This window comes from Eleginops maclovinus, chromosome 6 (genome assembly GCF_036324505.1).
Source record: "Eleginops maclovinus isolate JMC-PN-2008 ecotype Puerto Natales chromosome 6, JC_Emac_rtc_rv5, whole genome shotgun sequence".
Taxonomy (NCBI): domain Eukaryota; kingdom Metazoa; phylum Chordata; class Actinopteri; order Perciformes; family Eleginopidae; genus Eleginops; species Eleginops maclovinus.
Window position 1 is genome coordinate 9,770,265 of NC_086354.1, and position 22,632 is coordinate 9,792,896.

The following is a 22,632-nucleotide window of genomic DNA, read 5'->3' on the forward strand; positions in this document are numbered from 1 at the left end:
TCCTCATTTGTCTTTTGCAGTGACTCTTGGTTGAACTCACTCATTTGGTCCACTCCCTCATTTTCTGTTTCAATGCCAGTTAGGTTCACAACAAGGTTCCGCAACAGAATGGCTTCAATAAATCAGCAAGTTAAGTCACTCAAGTGTCTCGCGACCAAAGCTGATGACAATATATCTTCATTTTCCTCCACTAAGGATCCATAGACCTCTGCTTATTTTCACACCAGATTCATCATTTAAAATGTACTACGCAACATTGTATATTAGCAATTGCAAAAGGCAGCCAGAAGGTCATTGTTTGATTTAATACTTTAACTTAATGCTGGCTTTACTGACTCTCTAGGAACTGACAATTGTTAAGTAGTTAGCATTTAGTAACCTGTTTACCAGCTAGCGTAAATGGCAAGCCTGAGACATACATGTACATAGCATACACTATGCTTTGTAGAGGTTTTTCACTGAAAATAGTTACCTCCAAAGTAAGACAAAGTTCCAGACTGTAAAAACCCCAAATAATTAAACAAATACATAAAAAGGTCAGTGTAGAGTTGAGAGGAAGATTTGGGATAAATGGGTTTCTAATCACAAGAAGTTACTTTCACATTCACTGTTTGCTAAAGCAGTTATTAAGATGTGTTTATATATCAATATTGTCGGCATTCCCCATAATAATGGTACTACTCTGTGTTAAACATAATGAAAACAAAATAGGGTGCACATGAAATGTTGAAAAAACTGAAAGTTGGTCTGTAAACTGTTATAGATGTTTCCTTACATTTTCAACTCCAGCATTAGTTGATATGTTGATAATGTTACATTATCTTCCATGTCAGTGAAGTGAATAGAATTATCATTCATCATACCCTGATTATATTGTAACCCAGTCAGGTTACCAACATGGCTGTATTGTAAAGTCCTGTACCAAAGTACTCCAACGAGACAGGATAAAAATAACAAAGAATAAAAGTATGACACAAGTCCTCTGAGTAAATGCCGTATTTCATGCTGTTTATTTTACTCCGAAATATAAAATTATCTATTTGTGTATGCTACAAATGGATCCCACCAGTAACCACATCTGACACCAGCTATTACGTAAAGTAAATACGATTGAGAGCATCTCAATTGCCTAAATGGATTCAGAAAAGTGTATTTTTATTACAAAATCGGGGATAAAAGCCTTGTGCCTTTACATAGGAGCGGCTAATAACAGAGCATAAAAGGCCCTTGTCTCTAACACTGGTGACACTTTTCCTATTAGTATGCATAATACACTATTTGAGGCATGTTGTGTGTTCTGGGCCTGAGCTGTGTAATTAAAAAAAGGATTTACAATTATTTACAAATCACAAAATAGCGCTTTTGGGAAAGTCTCAGTTTGAGAACAACAGGTCTGGCTGGAGGACAAACAGCGTTGGAGCAGTTGTGTCAAATACCATCAATTGATGTGTGATTTGCATGGTCATGGCGTGGTCAAGGGTATCAAGTTAATAAGGAGAGAGTCACGCTTATAAAAAAAACAGTTAGCCAGTGGTGGTCCATCCATCCATCCATCTTCTCCCGCTTATCCGTCAGGGTCGCGGAGGTAACAGCTCCAGCAGAGAGCCCCAAACTTTCCTTTCCCTGGCCACATCAACCAGCTCTGACTGGGGGACTCCAAGGCGCTCCCAGGTCAGCGAAGAGATATAATCCCTCCACCTGGTCCTAGGTCTACCCCTCGGTCTCTTCCCAGTTGGACGTGCCTGGAACACCTCCCTAGAGAGGCGCCCAGGTGGCATCCTCACTAGGTGCCCGAACCACCTCAACTGGCTCCTTTCAACGCGAAGGAGCAGCGGTTCTACTCCGAGTCCCTCCCGGATAACTGAACTTCTCACCTCATCCCTAAGGGAGATGCCAGCCACCCTGCGGAGAAATCCCATTTCGGCCGCTTGTATCCGCGATTTCGTTCTTTCGGTCATGAACAGCCAGCCAGAGTTGTTAATCAAAATGTATCTGCTGATATGGGTGGGTGGTAAGGCAAGGTATTGAGACCACACTACTTTATGTATTGGAGCCTCAGGGGCCGGATGCATTAACTTTGTGTGCGTCAAATGATGGGAATGTTCTAACGCATTATTTTATCAGATTTATAAACCTACGTCTACCCCTGATTCATCTTTTTTTTCATTTAAAAAAGAGAGCACGTGCATGTGCAGTATCTATTAACAGCTGACTTACCTCTAATTCATCCATCTGTAAACAATCACAACTGTACTATCAGTCAATATTATTTCATCAGAAACACGATAACCCAAGATGTTTATAGCACACATAGTGAAACCGACTTTACAAAGTGCTCTGACATACAGGATCAAATCAAAATATCATTATAAATGAAATGTTGTGTTGGATGTAATGAGTAGAACAATGCATGGCAGACTTTATTGTTAAAAATCAAGCCTATAAATTAGTCTCCAATTTATATTGCATCCGTGTTTTTCATATACATGTTTATTCACCACAGCTATCTCTAAAAAACACTGACACCAAATATTTCCAACATGCATGTTTGTTTTTTGCATACCCTTGGTTAATACATCTGACCTTTAGATTGGAATAACGTAAAATATTGTTTAAAAAAGTTCACTGCTCTGTTCCTTCAGTTATACATCACAATGTTGTTTTGAAACACAGTTCATTTGCCTGTTGCTAGATTTGATTTGGAAAACAATGAACAAAAAAAAAGGTTTGTTGGGATTTTATTGAAACCAATTAGCGTGTTTTTATCTTGAGGTTTGCACAATCACACATGTTGGTAATGCAATTTGTTTCCTGTTGTTTTTGTTTCTGTTGTAGCTGCACGTTCTGTGTAATATGGGCTGAGTTCATTCCGCTGCAGTCACGTCGGACATTTTTCAAAATGAGTTTTGTTGGATGATGACATGTAACATTAAACAGCCATCTGGAGCTGTACAGATGTAATCATTCATTTGCTTAAAGTTCAAGGAACTTCTTATATCTCACTAAAATAAGGCAAAACACAAGGACACTATGTTGTCTTCATTCATATAACTGGATGAATTCAGAGCTTTCAAAAAGACCCAACCAACGCACCCCGCCCTCTCATACACATTTCACATTTTAATTAACTGATTCAATGAAGGTATTCCTCCTGAGGGGGGATTTCGGGGGTGTGGTACAGTAAATTGAGGTGAACCAAAAAAAGAAGCAGGAGGAAGCATAAAGTAGTTTGGGTGTTGGGGTTGTCAGGTGGGAGCATGGTCTTAATCATTGATCCCAAGCAGCCACCAGAATGAGAACAAAGGGCACTAAAATATTCATTAAAAGCTGCTCTGAGCTGCTCGTGAGAGAGAGGAATAGAGAGGAGGAGACAGTGTTAGAAGTAATGAGAGGAGGTTAGCTTTTAACATCTCATTACTGGAGTCCACTGGCTCCCACTGGGACAGGAAGATGGAAACCCTGTCACTGAGCTATGCAACATGAATCCACATCACTACGTGCCCAGTGCTCTTCAACATGTCACAGGCATAGGACCACCAACCTGGGCACAGTATGTATGTCAAGTTGCTTTGTAACCAAAAACATCTCCACCAGTCTGCTGCCAATGGCAAAGACACGACTTGATTTCGACCTAGTAAAAAGTATGGTAAACAAAAAAAGCCTTGTGTTTTTAAACTAGGAAACAACAAGTGAGGGTGTGTTTGAAGCCGGAGGGTAAGAATTGTGCAAAGAGAAGGCGGGTATTGTTTTATTTTCTGGCAAAAAAAATAAAACGTGACAGGCATTTCAGGGCTGCTGAGCTTGAAAGATGGACTCAGGGAGCCATGCTGTGTGGAGAGAATCAACCCAACTCTGTGAGTGTGTGTGTCAACGTATGCATGAGACTTGGATTAAGGGCTTTGCTGGCTAGCAGAGTTATAGACCGAACACCGACTGCGACACATTTGTGTATGTGTATTTTATTTAGGGTAATTTTTGTGTATGTGGTTGTGTGTTTCTATTGGACTGCTTATACCACTTACTGTTTCTCTCCAACAGATGATCCATCCCCCACCATACAGGTATATTTTTCGCAAATAAATTAAACATTAGGAGTCAAATATTTCACCAGGAGGGATTATTTCCAATTGCCAAAGGGTTTTGTCTGAGGTAGTGTGCAAAAGAGAACAAAGAAACCAACAAAAAAAAAACTAAGTGTATTTGTTTAGTTGAAGTCTAGATGTGTGAAGAGATGTAGATTTTCAAGAAGCAAAGAGGATGGTTTGCATTGTGAGGGAAAAAAATAAAACAAACCTCCACAGATGATTACACAATATTCAAATGTGACTTTTCCTCGCCACTGACTCATGCAAACAGATGCCTAGCGCCTCTCCAGAGCAGTGGGGTAGGGGCATTTGTAGAAGTGCCAGTGCCAACATCACATAAAGATCATGTTGTTTGTGTTTTTTTTTTCTCTCTCTCTCTCTCTCTCTCTCTCTCTCTCTCTCTTTTTTTCACTCTCACTCTCACTCTCACTCTCACTCTCACTCTGACTCAAGGGCAAATGATACATCTAAAAAAGTGTGTGGGACTTTCACTTGCATATAGTTAGCAGTGACTAAGTCAATGACTGTTGAAAGCTGCATATCACAACTTTGCAGTTTTGCAAAGTGGCTGCGAAAAATAACTCAAGTTTGAAAGTTTAAAAGCTTGTCTGACTGGAGGTCATTTTCACCGTGTCAGTTAACTGCACACCCCCTGTCTTTTGCCGGAAGTGAAAAAGGGAGTGTTAGTGATAAAGAGATCCAATCACTGACTCCAGTGTTTATGAAAGCCTGTTCAAGCCTCTGAGATTTATCAAAAGTAGAATTACTTCTTGAGACAGTAAATCTACTGTACAGCTGTTAAAATAGGGAAAGGAGATTTTTCCCTCAGGGTGTTCCTTTTTATATTTAAAGAGTTCTCCGACAATTTGGTTGATGGCTCTAGCAAAAGACAGATTTTTATTTAAAGAAAGGTCAAAGACGATGTAGAAAAAGTCCACGTCTTGACGTTTAAAGCCAAAGTAAAAAAAGATAGATCCTACATTTCCCATAATTAAGGCCATGTTTTGAAAGCTAGTGCCATTTCAGATCCAATTCCAACTATGCGAAACACGCAGATTTCCTCTTGGTGATATTCAATCTCTTATTAAACTAAATGCTGCTGCACAGCTGCTTCTACTGGTTAAATTGATGTACATGACCAGCATCAGATTACTAGCTGTAGCTAATAAACATTTACTATGTGAGAAATGTGGAAGTCTTCTAGTCTATGGGCTTCCCAAACATATTATTTATACTTGGCAAAAATTGTGAGGGAGAACTAAAACCTCTCTGGACAATGGTGATTGTTTTTGCAGTCCAACAAAACCAAAGGTAATGTTGAGTCACCCCAACTAAAATCAACGCGTTCTAGCATTGCATCAATCACGGACCAATGATTTTCAAATGGTGTACTTAAAGAGCTGCCAAAATTCAAGCCTAACCATAATGCAACCCAATAGTGCCTTTAAATGCCTTGCCTGGTAATGTTCATATACCGTATGTTGAGCTTGGAATTTTCTATTCTTTTCAAGACATATCAATAGTTGTTCCAATTAAATAATTGTCAATGCCATTGCAGGGTATTACAGGGCCCTAATCTTTCAAATAAAGCATAAATTCATACGTGGATACAGACGGACAGCACAGTTCCTGACATGCAGCATTACATTTGACATGTTTCTCCTTGTGGGCAGATTTACCAAAGTGTACCAGACATGTAGTGCCATAGGCTGAACTAAAGTTTCATTTGCATTTTAGTTTTTAAATAATTGCTAGATTGACTGCTACACTGACTTCGAAAGCCCTGACGGATTTTTCAAATTCAATTGCGAGGCTCCCTTTCCCGTATATTTGGATAATTGTACATTCAAACATTCATCTGTTCTAATTACATCTAATTTCAGCACACTGGCTCCTGGTCAGTTTCTAATTCATTTGCTGCCATCTCTTATAATTAGGCTTTGCATTAACCATGCCTCCCAATAGACTCTTCCTTCCTCTTCCACCACCTCATCTGCACAGGAAACATTTGGTGCCGTTCAGAGTCTGCATTAGACCCCGCTCTCCATTCACAGGCTCTTTTAAATGAGATCAGAGGATTTGAGATTTAGATTCCTGATGATATTAACTTTACTGCCTCGTCTGCCTATCCTTCTCTACCACCACAGCAGTGGATCCCTAAGTGGCAGAGATTCCTCCGGGCGGCAGAATCCATGCACAGCCCAAATTAAAGTCCTGGAATGCAGATGACTTTGCTGACCTTTTGACTTCCTGAGTTCAGCGGAAATGATTGCAGCATGCAGACAGTGATAATTAAGCACCTTCAAAGTGGTCTGCCATCCACATAAAATCCAAATCATAAAAGGGATACAGCAATTTCTTTGGACCTGGCAAATATTCATTAACCTCTCAAAGAGGTTGTTTATTTATTTGAGTTTTTCTCCTAAGAGAATTTGCCTTAGATCAGGGTGAATATCTTGTGTTTTGAAGACAACCCAACAGCAGGCATTACTTTCCCTCATCTTGTTTTCTTGGAAGGAATTGACATAGAATCTCCTTTCACCATAATGAAATAACGTTTAAAATATACTGATTCAATCTGATATGCTTTTAAAGCCTGCAGAGACACAACCACCTGGTTATTTACGCACTACAACTGCTTGAATTTCACCATTGTGTGCTTTGAACCGTATCAACTTGAGAGAGTGTGAAAGGCTGAGAGGCATAGCGGTTAGGACACCTACACGCTGTCAACAATAACAGTAGTGCTGTATTGGGGGTGTGGACAACACTCAATGCACCGCAACTGTCTGAATAGAAGTACATTTAAATATGAGACTGCAGGCGTCCCAGTAGAAAACATTTGACGGAATGCCTTGCACTAGCTTTTCAATGAATATAGGAGGAATACAAGTGGATCAGCAGCCGCTATTGAAAGCATTTAGGCGATTCAATCTCAGTTTACCAAACAAAGGACAGCAACGGTATTAAAACATTCTTTGCGTCTTTGTAAATAAAAAAGGGGTTTAAATGTTTTGCTAAATTTCCCAGGATTGAAAAGACTCCCTGGATTTTCGTCCTTTTTTTCAGTTATCTTTCTAATATGGTGAATCTGCCAAACTGAATCCCACTCCACCTGCCAGCTAAGGGGCGGAGACTATAAATAGCCTGCTCACCCTTTAGTTCATCCCTTGCACTCCCTGCCAGCACACCAATTTAACCCTGTGTCCTGAGTTTCCTCCACATATCATATCCTGAAGTGTGCGTCTTCAAGTTAACGTGAGTGGTCAATTCATTGTTTATTGTTTCATTTGTATGCCTTTGTGGGAGTTTTGCTGATCCCTTTGTTCTCAGACATGTGCTAGGAGCCATGTGGGAATTGTTTGTTGCTTGTTTGTTACTTTGCTGTTAAGTTGTGGATTGCGTATTCACACATGATTGTTGCTTGTTCGTTGCCTTTGCTGTTTAGTTCCGAATTGTGTATTTGCACATGATTGTTGGTTTCTCTGTTTGATTGACCACTTCGTTATTTAATTGTAGTTGTATTGTTTCTTTGTTTTCTCATGCAGCACACAAAATAATCAAGACCAAAAGGGAAAATAAATACTGGTTCTTGCATTAAACCCTGCCTTCTCCTTGCCTCATTGCATCCTTGCCCTTTGGGTCTTCTGACCGAGACCCTGTCTGCTCGCCACACTCACTCTCCCCGAACCAAATCACCCCTACAGTTCCTTCAATGGTCCTTCGAGCCGGATACTGAGTGAGTGATACCATGGCAGGCAACGGTAAGGAGTCAAGAGAGTTGACGTTGCCAGAGAAGGCCCCCCAAGCTGGAACCAGAAGTGAGGGGACGGTATCCAGACCTACACGAGAGAGACGTCCACCTGACCGCTATGGCTTCCTGGATCCTGATGGGAAACTCTCCAGCCAGCCCAAAAGCCTCCCTCGTCACAGCCAAGCAGCCGTACTGCCGCCTCCACCCCCAGGTGCTGTTGATGTCCAGGCGGATGACCATGAAAACCCTGATCAGACGCTGAGAGAGAACACAGCCGCTGAGGAACGAGGAGTGGAGGAGGAAGAGACGACAGTCGAGGAGGAAGAAGAAGAGGACTATGAAGTTACCCACGACTATGTCCAGCTTGAATCAGCAGCTCTTCAGCCCGCTCCACTGCCCGCTCCCCTGCCCGCTCCACTGCCCGCTCCACAGCCAGCTACACAGCCAGCATCTGCTCCGATCCACCTGAGAGATGTGAGACCTGGCAGATCCAGGGGCAAGAGCGACAAGCGTGAGCCACCACCAAGGTCGAAGACGGCCTTCTCTTCTAGCTCCACTTATGCTAGTGGAAGCTCCCGAAGCTCACGCAGGAGCCAACAGGTGGAGCTCACCCCACAACAGGCGGCCATGGTCGATGAGAGGAGGAAACTTGGAGAACTGCAGGAGATACAGCGTCAGATTGAGGAGGAACAAGCTATAGATGAACGGGCACAAGAACTGGATAGGCGAGCACAAGAAGCTTTGAAGGAGAGAGAGAGGATGACCCGGTCTCTTACTCTACAGCGACGACTACGGAAAGTCCGAAGAGAACTGGAAGAGGCTCGATTAATCACATCCTTCACTGGGGATGTAGGAATGACCACAGAACATCCACCCGCTCCGCCAGCTATGTCCAGTGTGAATGACCCACCTCAAGTGCTTGCTCCTTTTTCCCTGAGCTCCAGAGTCCTGGATTCAGCTGAACCTGTTGATCTGTTCTCCGAGCAGCAGGCTCCCCCTGAGGTTCCTCAGACATCGGTCTCCTATCAAGTTCCAGTGAGTGAACAATCTCTTTCGTACCACCACTTACCTCCAGCTGTGAGTCTACCTGTAGATGCTGTGAGTCAAGCAGCAACTTCTGATCCTACTGCTGAGAGTCACACATTACTTCAGACTTCCAGTCCCGAGCATGCGGCTCCATCACCTCCTTTGTTTCACCACATAGCGCTGACCGCACCTCGTCCGGCCAGGAGTCAGAGGCCTTCAGATCCGGTTCGTGAGAAACCTGCACCTCTTTCCTTGCCTAACCCCATTGAGAGGGTATCAGAGGGCGCTAGTATAATGGAGCTTTTAGTAGCGACTGCCTTTGGCATCCCGAAGCCAAGATTGCCTTATTTTGAGAGCGGAAAGGAAAGTGACTTTGTTCTGCTTACCATGGCGTTGGAGAATCTCTTAGATATCCACGCTCACCTTTCTGAACAGTACAAGTTTCAGGTCCTTATGGATCACTTGAGGCTGCCAAGTGCATACAAACTGGCAAAGTCCTATATGCACGCCTCAACTCCCTACACTTCCGCTCTTGCTGCCCTTAAGGCAAAGTATGGCCAGCCACGGCAGTTGGTCCAAAGTGAAATAACTAGCATCCTCAATTCACCACCTGTCAGACTTGGTGACAGCAACGCTTTCCAGGACTTCGCTCTTTCTGTACATTCATTGATTGGCATGCTGAGGTCAGTGGAAGGTGCAGACGGAAGGGAGTTACGGTGTGGCTCTCACGTAGACAGGCTTCTTGCCAAGCTCCCCATTCAAAACCGAGACAGTTTCATTGAGCACTGTTTGCTTCGTGGCATCTTGAAAGAGGGTTCAGAACAATCATACACCTTGGAAGATTTTTCAGCATGGCTCAAGGTTAAAGCCCGGGCCAAGAGTATTGCCCAACAAGTCTCGGGACCTGCGTCAGTGGAGAGACGAGAGCCAGTCCAGAAGAACCTGGGGAGAAGGGCGACGCCGACCACGATGTACCTGAGCAACACCGCCACTGTGGAGAGCCAGCCTGATGTTCAACCAAGCCATGGAAGGGGGATGACAATCCATGGGAAACCCAAGTTCCAACCTTTTTGTCCATACTGTAACAACAAGGAACACTTCCTGGGAACTTGCCCGAAAGTTAAAGAATTTAGCCCATCACAACTGAGAACCTGGATAGAGAGGAATGATCGTTGCTACAGATGTGCCCGCTGTCATAAGCCAGATAATTGCACCCTCAAAAAGCCTTGCAATGTCTGCAAAGAGTTGCATCTCACCATCCTGCATAACATCATACCTCAACCGTCAACATCTAAAGGCCCCCATGGCTCAGAGAAATCAGCAACGGGAAACACCCTCAATCTGCTCGTCCGTGCACCTTGTTCTGCAGACACTCTGTACATGGATCAGCCAAACAGATCTCCCCGTGTGATGTTGAAGGTAGTCCCAATTTTCTTGATCAATGGCCGGCAGAGGCTGAAGACATATGCCATACTTGACGATGGTTCAGAAAGAACGATCATCCTAACCTCTGCAGTGTCCCAGCTGCAACTAAAAGGACCAGAAGAGGTCCTGAATCTCAGAACTGTGCGTCATGAGGTGATTCCCATAAGTGGTGAGACAATCTCCTGTTCAATCTCCCCAGTGAGCCAGAAGAAAATCAAATTCCTTATAGCCAATGCCTTTACTGCTCCTGTCCTCAACTTGGCTGAGCATTCCTGTCCCGCCTCTGACCTGCAGAGGGAGTATTCCCACTTACGAGGCCTACCCTTACCGGACTTTGTCCAAGCCCGGCCGCTGATCCTGATAGGCTCAGATCATTCCCACTTGTTGGTGCCCAAAGAGCCTGTCCACATGGGACCTTATGGGGGACCCATCGCCGTCCATACTGCCTTGGGTTGGGCTGTTCAGGGCCCAGCCAATGCCTTACCTCGACTTCAGACTTCTGATGTACAAGCCTTGTTCACACTCTGCAACACTGTATCCTGCCCAGCTACTGCTGAGTTGATGGAGAATGTGGAGAGACTGTGGAGACTCGATTCCTTTCCACACCGTAAGGAGAAGGAAGTAACCCGCTCTAAGCAGGATCATTATTGCCTGGAGCTGCTCGAGACGAAAACTGCAGTGAAAGAAGCAGGTGGAGTGTCTCGATATGCTACCCCATTGCTCAGAGCACCGAACAGTCCACGGCTAACCTCTTCAACCCATAACTTGTTGCCATGGCTGCGAGGAACTGAACGCAGGTTGAAGAAGGACCCTGAGCTCATTGAGATCTGCAACCAGGAGATCCTGAAACTGGTCGAGATGGAGTATGTGAAGGAGGTGGATCCCAAAGATGATCAGCCAGGTTCAGAATCTTGGTATGTTCCACATCACATCATCAGACAAGCGAGTGGAAAACACCGGCTGGTGTTCAACTGCTCTTTCCAGCTTCATGGCCTGAATCTGAATCGCAGCCTTCTTCCTGGTCCAACTCTGCATCCCTCTCTTCTTGGCGTGCTCCTCCGTTTCCGTGAGCACAGCGTGGCCATCAGTGGTGACATAAAATCTATGTTCCACCAAGTTCATCTACTCCCTGCTGACAGGCCACTGCTAAGATTCCTCTGGCGAGCTATGGCTCAAGATACCTACCCAAAGACCTATGAGTGGCAGGTGTTACCTTTCGGTACAACTTGTAGTCCTTGTTGCGCCATTTATGCCCTGCAGCGTCAAGCCAAAGAGCACCCAGAGAGTGATGAGGGAGTGATGAACTCAGTGTTGAGGGCATTCTATGTCGACAACTGCCTGCAAAGCTTCCCTTCTTCGGCCACAGCCAAAGCACTTCTGGACAAACTTCGTTCCACACTGTCTCGCGGGGGATTCGAAATTCGCCAATGGGCGAGTAATGACTCCCGCGTTGTCGAACATCTCCCTCCAGAGGCAAGATCTGCTAGCACGGACTTGTGGCTCTCTCAAGCTGGCATTGACCCCCAGGAATCCACCTTAGGTTTGCGCTGGAGCTGCCTTCCTGATAGCCTGGGATACAAACACCGTGTGACACCCATCAAGATTCCCACACTCCGCCTAATCTATCGCACTCTGGCCAGTCAATACGACCCCTTAGGGTATATCTTACCTTATACCACCAGGGCCAAAGTGCTGGTTCAGGACTTGTGGAAGACCAAACGAGGCTGGGATGACCCCATCATTCCATCTGAACTGGTTGACCGATGGCTGAAGTGGGAACAGGAACTGGCTGACCTCTCAAGCATCAGACTGCCTCGCTGCTATGTGCCCTCTTGTGCTGACCAGTCAGGTGTACACAGAGAGCTGCATGTTTTCTGTGATGCCTCAGAAAGGGCCTATGGCACTGTGGTCTACTTACGTGTCCATGACAGCCAAGATCATGTTCATGTGGCATTCGTCATGGCCCGCTCCAGGGTGTCACCAAAGAGACAGTTGTCAATGCCTCGACTTGAACTGAGCGCGGCCTTGGTAGGGGCGCAGTTGGCCACTACCTTGAAGTCTGAACTTACCTTGTCATTGGCCCGAACCATCCTTTGGAGTGACTCCACCACAGTGCTGACCTGGTTGAAGTCAGAGTCGTGCCACTACAAGGTCTTTGTTGGCACTCGAATCGCAGAGATCCAAGAACTCACAGACTCAGATGACTGGAGGTATGTGGACAGTCCAAACAACCCAGCTGATGACCTGACCCGAGGCAAGACACTGCGTGACCTGGCGCAACCTAGCTGCTGGACGGACGGACCTGCCTTCCTTCAGCACCCTGAGACTTGCTGGCCTGTTGCTCCAGGTGTTTCCCACACCTCATCCCTCACAGACAGCACAGAACTGAGGAAGGCTGCTACGTGCCTGAATGTTTCTGCTGCCCCCAGTGTATTGCCGAATGCCTCTAAGCATCAAAGCTGGAGTGACCTCATCACCGCTACTGACCAAACATTGACTCAATCCGACAAAGTGACCGAAGGTGCAGCAGCGGAAACCTTCATTCTACAACAAGCCCAGGAGTCATGCTTCCCTGAAGAACTCAGCGCTCTCCGTAAAGGAAAGCCTCTCTCTAGGCAAAGTAGTCTACTTCAACTCTCTCCTGAGCTTGATCCAGATGTTGGGCTGATGCGGGTAGGAGGAAGACTACGCAGGTCCCAGGACCTAGACCCAGACATCATCCACCCAATCATTCTGGACCCAAAGCATCCCACTACGCAGCTCATCATTAAGCACTATGACGAGTCCCTGCTGCATCCGGGGCCAGAGAGGGTCTTTGGAGAGTTGAGACGCAAGTATTGGATCCGGGGAGGAAGACCAGCCATCCGTAAACATCAGCACAGTTGCAGAGAGTGTCAGAGGTGGAAATCCTCTCCTGAAGTGCCCAAGATGGCTGATCTGCCCCCGGCAAGGCTGCGTCTCTTCAAACCACCATTCTGGTCCACTGGTGTAGACTGTTTTGGACCCTTTATCATTCACCATGGCCGTAGAACAGAGAAGCGATGGGGAATTATCTTTAAATGCTTAACCACTCGTTGCTTACATCTGGATTTGCTTGGAAGCATGGATGTCGATGCCTTTCTCCTAGCACTCCGTCGTTTCATCTCCCGTCGTGGCAAGCCCTTTGAGATCTGGGCGGACAGGGGAACAAACTTCCGTGCTGGGGACAGGGAGTTGAATCAATGTTTCCAGGCCATGGAACCCAAGCTTCAGGAACACTTGGCCAATCAGCAGATTTCCTTCAACTTCAATCCGCCATGTTCTCCACACTTTGGAGGAGTCTGGGAGCGCGAAATCAGATCAGTCAAGAACGCCCTACGAGTGATCCTCGGGAATCAGACCACTTCTGAAGCTGTCCTTCACACTGTCCTGGTTGAGGTAGAAGGCATTATGAATTCAAAGCCTTTAGGCTATCTTTCATCTTCTGCCAGTGATCCTGATCCGGTCACTCCCAACTTGCTGCTGATGGGGCGGCGGGACGCCTCCCTGCCACAAGCCATCTTTGCCAACAGCAAGCTCCTTGGGCGAAGGAAGTGGCGTCATAGCCAGATGTTGGCGGACCATTTCTGGACACGGTTCATTCGTGACTACTTGCCTAACCTACAACCCAGAGGAAAGTGGCTGAGGGAAGTCCAGAATCTGGAAGTAGGGAAGACTGTTCTGATCCTTGACCCCCAACTGCCGCGGGCCTCTTGGCCAACAGGTCGAGTAACAGCTGTCATGGCCGGTAGAGACGGACGTGTTCGGTCCGTTGACGTCCAGGTCGGCCGTCAAACCTACACCAGACCAGTGTGTCGTCTGATGGTGCTTCCAGAGTTGGAAGAAGAGTGAGTCTTTCTTTCAGGAGGAATTGATCCCAATTCCGGGGCGGCTATGAAAAGACTCCCTGGATTTTCGTCCTTTTTTTCAGTTATCTTTCTAATATGGTGAATCTGCCAAACTGAATCCCACTCCACCTGCCAGCTAAGGGGCGGAGACTATAAATAGCCTGCTCACCCTTTAGTTCATCCCTTGCACTCCCTGCCAGCACACCAATTTAACCCTGTGTCCTGAGTTTCCTCCACATATCATATCCTGAAGTGTGCGTCTTCAAGTTAACGTGAGTGGTCAATTCATTGTTTATTGTTTCATTTGTATGCCTTTGTGGGAGTTTTGCTGATCCCTTTGTTCTCAGACATGTGCTAGGAGCCATGTGGGAATTGTTTGTTGCTTGTTTGTTACTTTGCTGTTAAGTTGTGGATTGCGTATTCACACATGATTGTTGCTTGTTCGTTGCCTTTGCTGTTTAGTTCCGAATTGTGTATTTGCACATGATTGTTGGTTTCTCTGTTTGATTGACCACTTCGTTATTTAATTGTAGTTGTATTGTTTCTTTGTTTTCTCATGCAGCACACAAAATAATCAAGACCAAAAGGGAAAATAAATACTGGTTCTTGCATTAAACCCTGCCTTCTCCTTGCCTCATTGCATCCTTGCCCTTTGGGTCTTCTGACCGAGACCCTGTCTGCTCGCCACACTCACTCTCCCCGAACCAAATCACCCCTACAGTTCCTTCAAGGATTATATCACTTGTTTGACAAGAAAGCAACCGGAGCCAAGTCAGATTGTAAAAACACCGCTGCAGATAATTAATCACCAAACACTTTTTATTGGGTTTGTTATTCGTTCACATGTCAGATTATGTCAGTATATAACTACAGTTCCCCTTCAAAGAAAAACAAAAAATGCATTATTTAGAAATATGTCTATATGGTTTTATTGAACTGGATGGTCTTTATAGTGCTGACCTGAGGTTATTACTTTGTGCAGTGGCAGTAAAGGAAAATGCGTTCCATTTCAGAGTTGTTTTTGTGGTTTGAGGCACAGCGGCATTGATGTTGGATATTTAGGTTGTCTTATAAACTAGATGTGCCACCTGCTAAATGCACCATTGCACTTTGATTCAGGGTGGGATGTCTGTGGGTATGTAATAAAGCCAGTTTTCAAATAAAATAATGTTTTGAATGATTTGGAGCTATTCAGTTTATACCTGTATGATTCTATAGCAGCTTCTTTCATGTTTTTGTTTTTTTTGTCTTCACATTATTTTTAGGGGGGTGAAATGTATTTTCATATTGTGATTATGCTACAATATTTTTTTAATACTCAAAATGTTTTTATTTTATTTTTGTACAGCACCTTGAATTGCTTTATGTGGAAAATTGCTTTACTTAATAAAATGACAAACTTGCCTTGCCTCGCTTTTCGAGGAAATGGATGTTGACTTGTATAGATAGCATATTAGATAGCCTAACATAATCTGAATACTACTTATTTAACTTAAAGTATCCTTTTTTGTTTGTGTTGAAACGTTACATCAAGTCATCAGTTCTAAGGAGTTCTAATCCTTCTTTTTTCGAGTGACATAGGCGGCTACACAAACAGAGAGTAACAACATAGACCCAACAAATTGATTACTGAATTTGTTGCCAACTTTTTGAGTAATTGATTTGTATTGATTTTATTGATTTGTTGTTCCAGCCCTAGATGTAATATTTGTAATAACAATCATACTGTACGCAAGTTTGATTGAAACCCAAAGGGAAAACATGGCCTGTAAATATTTGTCATTATAATGTTGATTTTTTGGAACATACCGTCAGTATATATATCATACCTAATCATACAGTATAATTACGTAAGTCTATACAATATGGGTCAGGGTTGGAGGCGGAAAATGGATGCATGGGAAAATAAATTCACCTAATAAATATATTAAAATACTACATTTACTAATAATGAGACATTGCGCCTCCTTCCCATGGTTATAATCTCAGCCTGCAAACAGATATAATAATACCCACTATTGCTGCAGGGAGGCAATAGCAAGGAAATTTCAAATTAAATGGTAAACTTATATTTTTTAAGGACATTACTTTTTAGGAAACACAACAATTTGACAAGTTAAGACCTTTAAATGTCCTGCTGGTGTGAATCAGAAATCATGATATCATTGTCAAATCTCAATAGGAGGATTTTTTGCTGGACTGGTGAACAATCGTGCCAGTCAAGGAAAGCAGTGTTGCTTCATAAGCTCTTTTTTATTCCTTGCCAAGGGAGATTCTTCTCTGCTTTTGGCAGTCTTGCCTGAGAAAGCAGGACGAGGAGTAGATGAACCGTCTTCTTACGGATATGGTCACAGAATGCATCTGGCCAAGGTCCAATCACAACAGAGCAAGGCAACCAGTACAATAACATATTTTCCAAAAATGCCATTGTATTGTTTTCTGTGATACACCTACAGATCACAAGTACATACCCATACAGTATAACTAGGGATGCATTGGTTCCAAAATCAACCAATATTGACTGAAATAGGCTTTGGCATACAATGAGGCCAATCTATTTAAAATAAACATATGTTTATAAACTGCAAACTAGAATTGTTATCCGATTAACCTTTCAGAAATGTCTTGCTGCAATAAAACCATTTACACCTGAGTTGTGTTCAACTTCTAAAGCCTTATGATCAAAAGTGATCCCTGTCTCTTTCACACAGTGAGGCAAAAAGTACATTAATTAAACACTTTGACCAGATAAATACTCAGTACCATAGATACCCAAAGTAAGTTATTTGCAAAAAGCTGGTGCGTCCCTACTCACAAGTGTTATTTTTAATCCATATCCCACTTTACCTTTTTTACACATGTAATATCCCTTTTCAAAGACATCTGCCACTTGAGACTGGTTTACACACTTTAAAGAATGATGACTGAAAGAGTTCCATCATCACCACTGTGGGGGCCAGAAGCCCAAACCCTGCAAGCGGGGTCCCTGCTGAGACACAAATGGCAGAGCGATGTCCCACATGCTCCGCTTCACAAACAGCTTGTGTGTTTACCTGAATGTGGCCTTGAGGATCTGTCCGGACGTGCTCTCTTTGGTGTGGTTGTCGTAACCGTAGAAAAGGTCTCCGAACACAGTCTGGTTAGCGGGGATTTCCACTGCCTCCGCGCAGTCTATTCCCTCGGTGCAGGCCTCTGACAGCGGCAGGCATGACCTCCCATCTGGACCACGTTTGTAGTCCTCGATGCACCTAGAGTAAAAAAGGTTTAGGTTGTTTGATTAGATCCTACATTTACTTCTGTACATGTACACGACAGGACAAAGCTGCTCATGCTATGCCTCCGTTTTGAACCACAGTCTTTGGTTTGGTCTAAGTGTAATGTTACGTTAGCTCAATCAGATCATTAGGGGTTATCAGTCTGATATGGAAACAGATATTGTCTGTTATACTGTCAAACTAAGCAGCATTTTGCTATTAATCTAAATGGTAAATTACACAGAGACTTTCTAAAGCCATTATTTCAATTCAATTCCAATTAGTAAATTGTGTCTGAATGGAATACTTTTAGAAATGTAATCAATTTTATGTAGAAAGGTTCAAAAGAAAGACTTGAAGACATTCTGCGGGACTTCTTCAAGAAGTAGCTGCATTTTTTGTTGATAATAATCAAGTAGAAGAAAAGGAAAATGTTTGATAATGCTTGCCTCCAACAATATCAAGCTTGATTCAGAGCATTGCGCTCTCTGGGAGGAGCTACAGGAGACTCCGCACCAGGACCAGCAGCTGTCTTGCACTTCTGGTTAGGTGCAAACTATATTTCATTGTCTTACATCTGTACTCTGTGCAATGACAACAAAGATTAATGTTAATCTAAAATCACCTAATATAAAATAATAAAAACATAAATCAGAACTTCCTCAATTTTGATGAGACGTTAAATTGTCCAGTTTCCTCAAATCCTAAGCATTACAGTTGGGTTGCAGTGATTTTTTTTTATCTTGGAAAACAACGCAAGTTCATGTTCAAGAAAAGGAACCCTGCAGGACATCAACAACATGGCTTCATTTATAAGAAATGTTATGGGTTTGTTTGTAATAACGCTGGCTTCTAACATATCACTTTTTAGTTTACCTTGTAGACACAAATATAAATTGCAACCGCAATATCAGTTACAAGACTAATGTATTTCCCTCAAAGCCTTAGCATTATCCTAACGTAATGAACATGGATAATGAGATTATACTGTACTGCAACACACAAGTGGTATGGAGAGGCACTTTTAATTGTTACTACTGTATGAACACATTTACAAGTAGACTGTCGGCAGTCATGAATACTGATTCAAACCTTGCAATTTAATATTTTCCTTTAAATATTCTGTCACATTTTCACTGGTTTCAAAACATACACCTCTCAGTCAACACTGTAGAATCAGCCAAATCAATTCTAGTCCACTGGCACAAAATCCACCTTCTGAAAAAAGGAGAGTAAAACAGAGGAGCATCTTAAGCTCTTTCATATTGATGATGTTTTGACATGTCGGTGTACAATATACTCCGTGAAATGAAGCAAACGCAGACAAAGTAGGGGGAGAGAATTGGGGATGGGGGTAAAAGAGAGAAAGATAATCATTCAGGGATTTAAACTGAGGGAAGCTCTACTGGATGCCAAATGTCTCAAAGATAATGCCAGTCTCCAGTGGGACTGGTCCAGGATTAGCCAAATCTGCACAGTGGAGAGTGACAACAGAATGCTGTTGTTACGAAGAAAATAGAACAGCAGTTTGTATGTATACTGTGTCGGCAACATTATGCGTAATGTAAAGATGACAATAGAAACAACAGCTTGTAGTGTTCAACTAGAAATTAGCTGCTTCCAGGATCGGGTGCTGCTTTTTTGCATCTTTTTAGAACTCAAATAAACTAGACCTTGCAGACTTTCACATCTAAAGTTAAACATGTTGTTTATAACACAATTTTAGCTTGTTAGCAGTAGAAAATATGAACAACTCTGACCTTGGACCACCTTTAGATTTAATCTTTACACGCCACGCGGGTATTTATTAGTGTTTGTGGCTGATTAGAACTTTGAAGTTTTTTGCAAAATCATGTAATTCATGTGAGATCAATAGACTAAGATGATCTTAGGTGCAATATCATTAGTGGTGAGGAAGAAGTTATTCATTCTGTAAACGTCCACACAGTCTTGAAAGGGGTTCTAATTAGTTTAATAAGTGAAACCCCTGATGGGCAATAGCATGGCTTTGAACTGGCTTTGCGGGTCTCCATATAACACATCCTAACATGATGCCATGTTTCCACTGCATCCTACCATCCGCTCGACTCACTTTTGATCACCATTTAATTTCTATATTTGGTGTTCCATTGCAGATAGTACCCCCTCACATCATATTTAAAAAGGACCCTCTACTAATAATTTCATCTGCAACAGAACAAATGCAAATTGTAAACAGAAGTGTTTGAGGTGTACGGCATTAAGCAGGCTTCCAGACGTAGTTAATGAAAAAATGTGATTGCTGAAAATGATAGGTTGGCCATATAAAAAAGGCAGGAATGTGCAGGTTTTGTGTTGTGCTAGCAACGGTTCTCTCCTTCCAGTCAGTGGTCTTTATTGACTTAACTCCACTTTCTGTATTGGCCCACCTCCTTTTCAACCTTAGACCAAGGGGTACTAAAAAGGATCAGGTTTTTGCAAGAACTTTTCTCCAAAACATTTCGAGTATCAAATGTTACACTCAGGAGTCAAAGCCTCTAAAGCAAAGTATTCAGAAGCAGATGCTTTTTTTTCAGATTTATTTTATTGATCTGTCTGATGAGTGCTGGTGAAGAGATGCATCATTCAGGCAGCTGAAATTCCTGTAAAATCAGATCCTAGATGATTTGTTCTACACTATAGTTGCCATGGTCAAAATTTGAACCAACAGCGGCAGAAAGCTGTTTGCTTTGTGTGTGGCAACCACAGGCCACAAGCACCTTAGGTGTGGGTAATCACAGTTACATTGGTACTGCAGCTACAGCTTACTGGATTGGACAGTCTCCAGGTGGTTGTCTGACAGGAAAGTCACTTGTTTTGGTGCCTTTGGTTTCTTTACTTTATTGGGACCAATCTACAAGAAAAGCTCCGACCTAATGTAAGTCATATTAATTTCTCTAAATAGACCCCTACTAGCCTCCATCCCAATCAGTTTTAACCAAAAACCCCATCTACAGCAACAACATTGCAGGGTTCTTTCAAACAAACAGCATTTTTTTCTTTCCTCAAACCAATGTAACCAGTGTAAGCATTTTTCTAAATTTGGTTTGACAAGCAAGATTCGGCCGGGCTTTTCATTAGCTAAACTCATTTATTTCTAAAGAATTTAGCAAGAAAATGGAGAATATACTTCAACAGAATACATTAAGAGTATATATAGATCTTTATATTGAATTACTGTTTGACGTGGGTGGAGGGAATACACAGTACTTAAAGCCCCAGATGATGGTCTTTTATAGGATTTTTTTAAGGGTCACTCGGTTTACTAGCTAGAGGTACGATTGAAAAACCTCAGTTATATGTGGCTGTGTGTAAAATAAATGATGAATTTAATCATTGATCTTCTTGATCTGTTGAATTTATAATGAAGCATATCTCGTATAGAATCTATATTGAATGCCATTAAAAGATGGAAAGCTAAAGGAAGTGACTTTTAAAGAGAAAACAAAGGGCACACACAGGGCACCAGGGTTTTGCAGAAAGGGGATGATGAGAAAGATCTGTATCAGCTACGATGGCCTACAGTCACCACATTTGTACCAAGTTGAAGTTGAACAAACTAGGTTTCTTAATTGTGTTTCATTTACATCCCCAGTGTCCAAACTTTTTTTTTTACTCAGGGTTACATACAGAAAAACGTACGAAGGGCTGGGCCCCTTACTGGACTTTAATTGATGGAATACATTTGAAAATTAAGCACAGTAACACATTAATACTGTGTAATATATTTTTATTTTTTAAGTAAAACATGGGGCAACAGGACGCATTTGGTACCCGGGGCTTAGTTTGGACACCCCTGATTGAGATGTTTGTGGTCAGCTTAATACTTTGTGTAACGAACATGTCAGCATGATAGACACACAAGATACACATGGGGGGAAACCTCACTACACACAGTGGGGCAACAGACTCATTGTCAGGGTTTGGTAGCTACAGGACCCAAAAGCAGTGAAAGCAGGCGAGGCAAGGATGGGGGTCTAACAAAAAAAAAGCTTGATTAACCGAAAGCTGCACATACAAAACATAAAAGCACTGCAAGGGCAGGCTAAGGTGAAATAAAAGTAAAAAAGCAAACAAACTGAAAACAAACCGGGACGACTTTGGAGTAACAGGAGGCAGGCAGGCAGGCAGGACAGACTGGGGATCAAACGGACTGGACTAAATTCAGGAATGACAAGCAAGGGAATGACGACAACACGACAAGGAACACAAAGGGAAGACACAGCTAGGAAGAGGAGGTGAAACAGGTGAAGACAATCAGACAGGAGGGAAACTAAAGCAAGGACGTACACCCAGACAAGACACAAAGAGGGAAAACATTTCAAAATAAAACAGAAAACTATAATCACAAAACCTGGATGATGACACTCGTGGTCAATCAATCAACATCATTGATATTACTTTAGTTATGAAAACCAAGAATTAGCTGATTAGTTGACCCACTTTCATGTCAGTTGTAATATTTTATTCCTACTTGCATTTAGCAACAAATAATATAAATATATATATATATATATATATATATATATATATATATATATATATATATATATATTTATATTATTTGATATCTTTTGCGGCACCTATGCCTTTATTGAAGTCATTGACGGTTGTTGAAAGAGGGAGACAGAGGGGGTGAGACACGCTATATGGTGCCAGGTCAGATTTGAACCTGGTTCCCCCGCCTTGGGGTAAAAGCCCCAATAAATTGTCCACCAGTCCTATGAGTGAGCTATACAGAGGTCAAACTTGCAAATTGGTTGATTTCAAAAAGGACAAATAGAAAACTGTTAAAAGTCAACATAACTAATTTTTAGTTCTATTCATAGGTAATAATATAGGAATTGATTTTGAACGAAAACATTGCAATCATTCATGACTTGATGCCATGTTAATGAGCAGACTCAACATAACAAGGTTATGAAATAAAGCAATTAAGTAATTTAGAATAAAACCAAGAATCTGCATTTCCTTACCCACAGAACATCTGGATGTTGTAGAGTGTCGGGTCATCCTCCAGAGGAGCCAGCTGCTGGAGACACAGCTGCTCACACCCACCGTTAAAACCATCTGAACAGTCAATGCCAATGTGGTGGTCGTAGCACCCGGTCCCATCCTTCATAGGACTCAGCCCTGGAGGACACTGTTGGAGGAATAAATGTTTTAAATGACTAATGATAGCAATTACATATTTTACTACATTC

The 22,632-nt window shown here is 42.8% G+C and overlaps 1 protein-coding gene across 2 annotated transcripts in view; it reads right to left on the reverse strand.

The window, feature by feature from the left end:
• The window catches only part of astn1 (astrotactin 1), a 337,331-nt gene that overhangs the window by 169,936 nt on the left and 144,763 nt on the right, over window positions 1-22,632 (reverse strand). For both annotated transcript variants that reach the window (XM_063885659.1, XM_063885658.1), the window contains 2 exons: window positions 22,405-22,571; window positions 17,210-17,404 (listed from right to left, as the gene is read on the reverse strand). In XM_063885659.1, coding sequence (XP_063741729.1) covers window positions 17,210-17,404; window positions 22,405-22,571 — 362 coding nt within the window. The remainder of the gene's footprint in view (window positions 1-17,209; window positions 17,405-22,404; window positions 22,572-22,632) is intronic.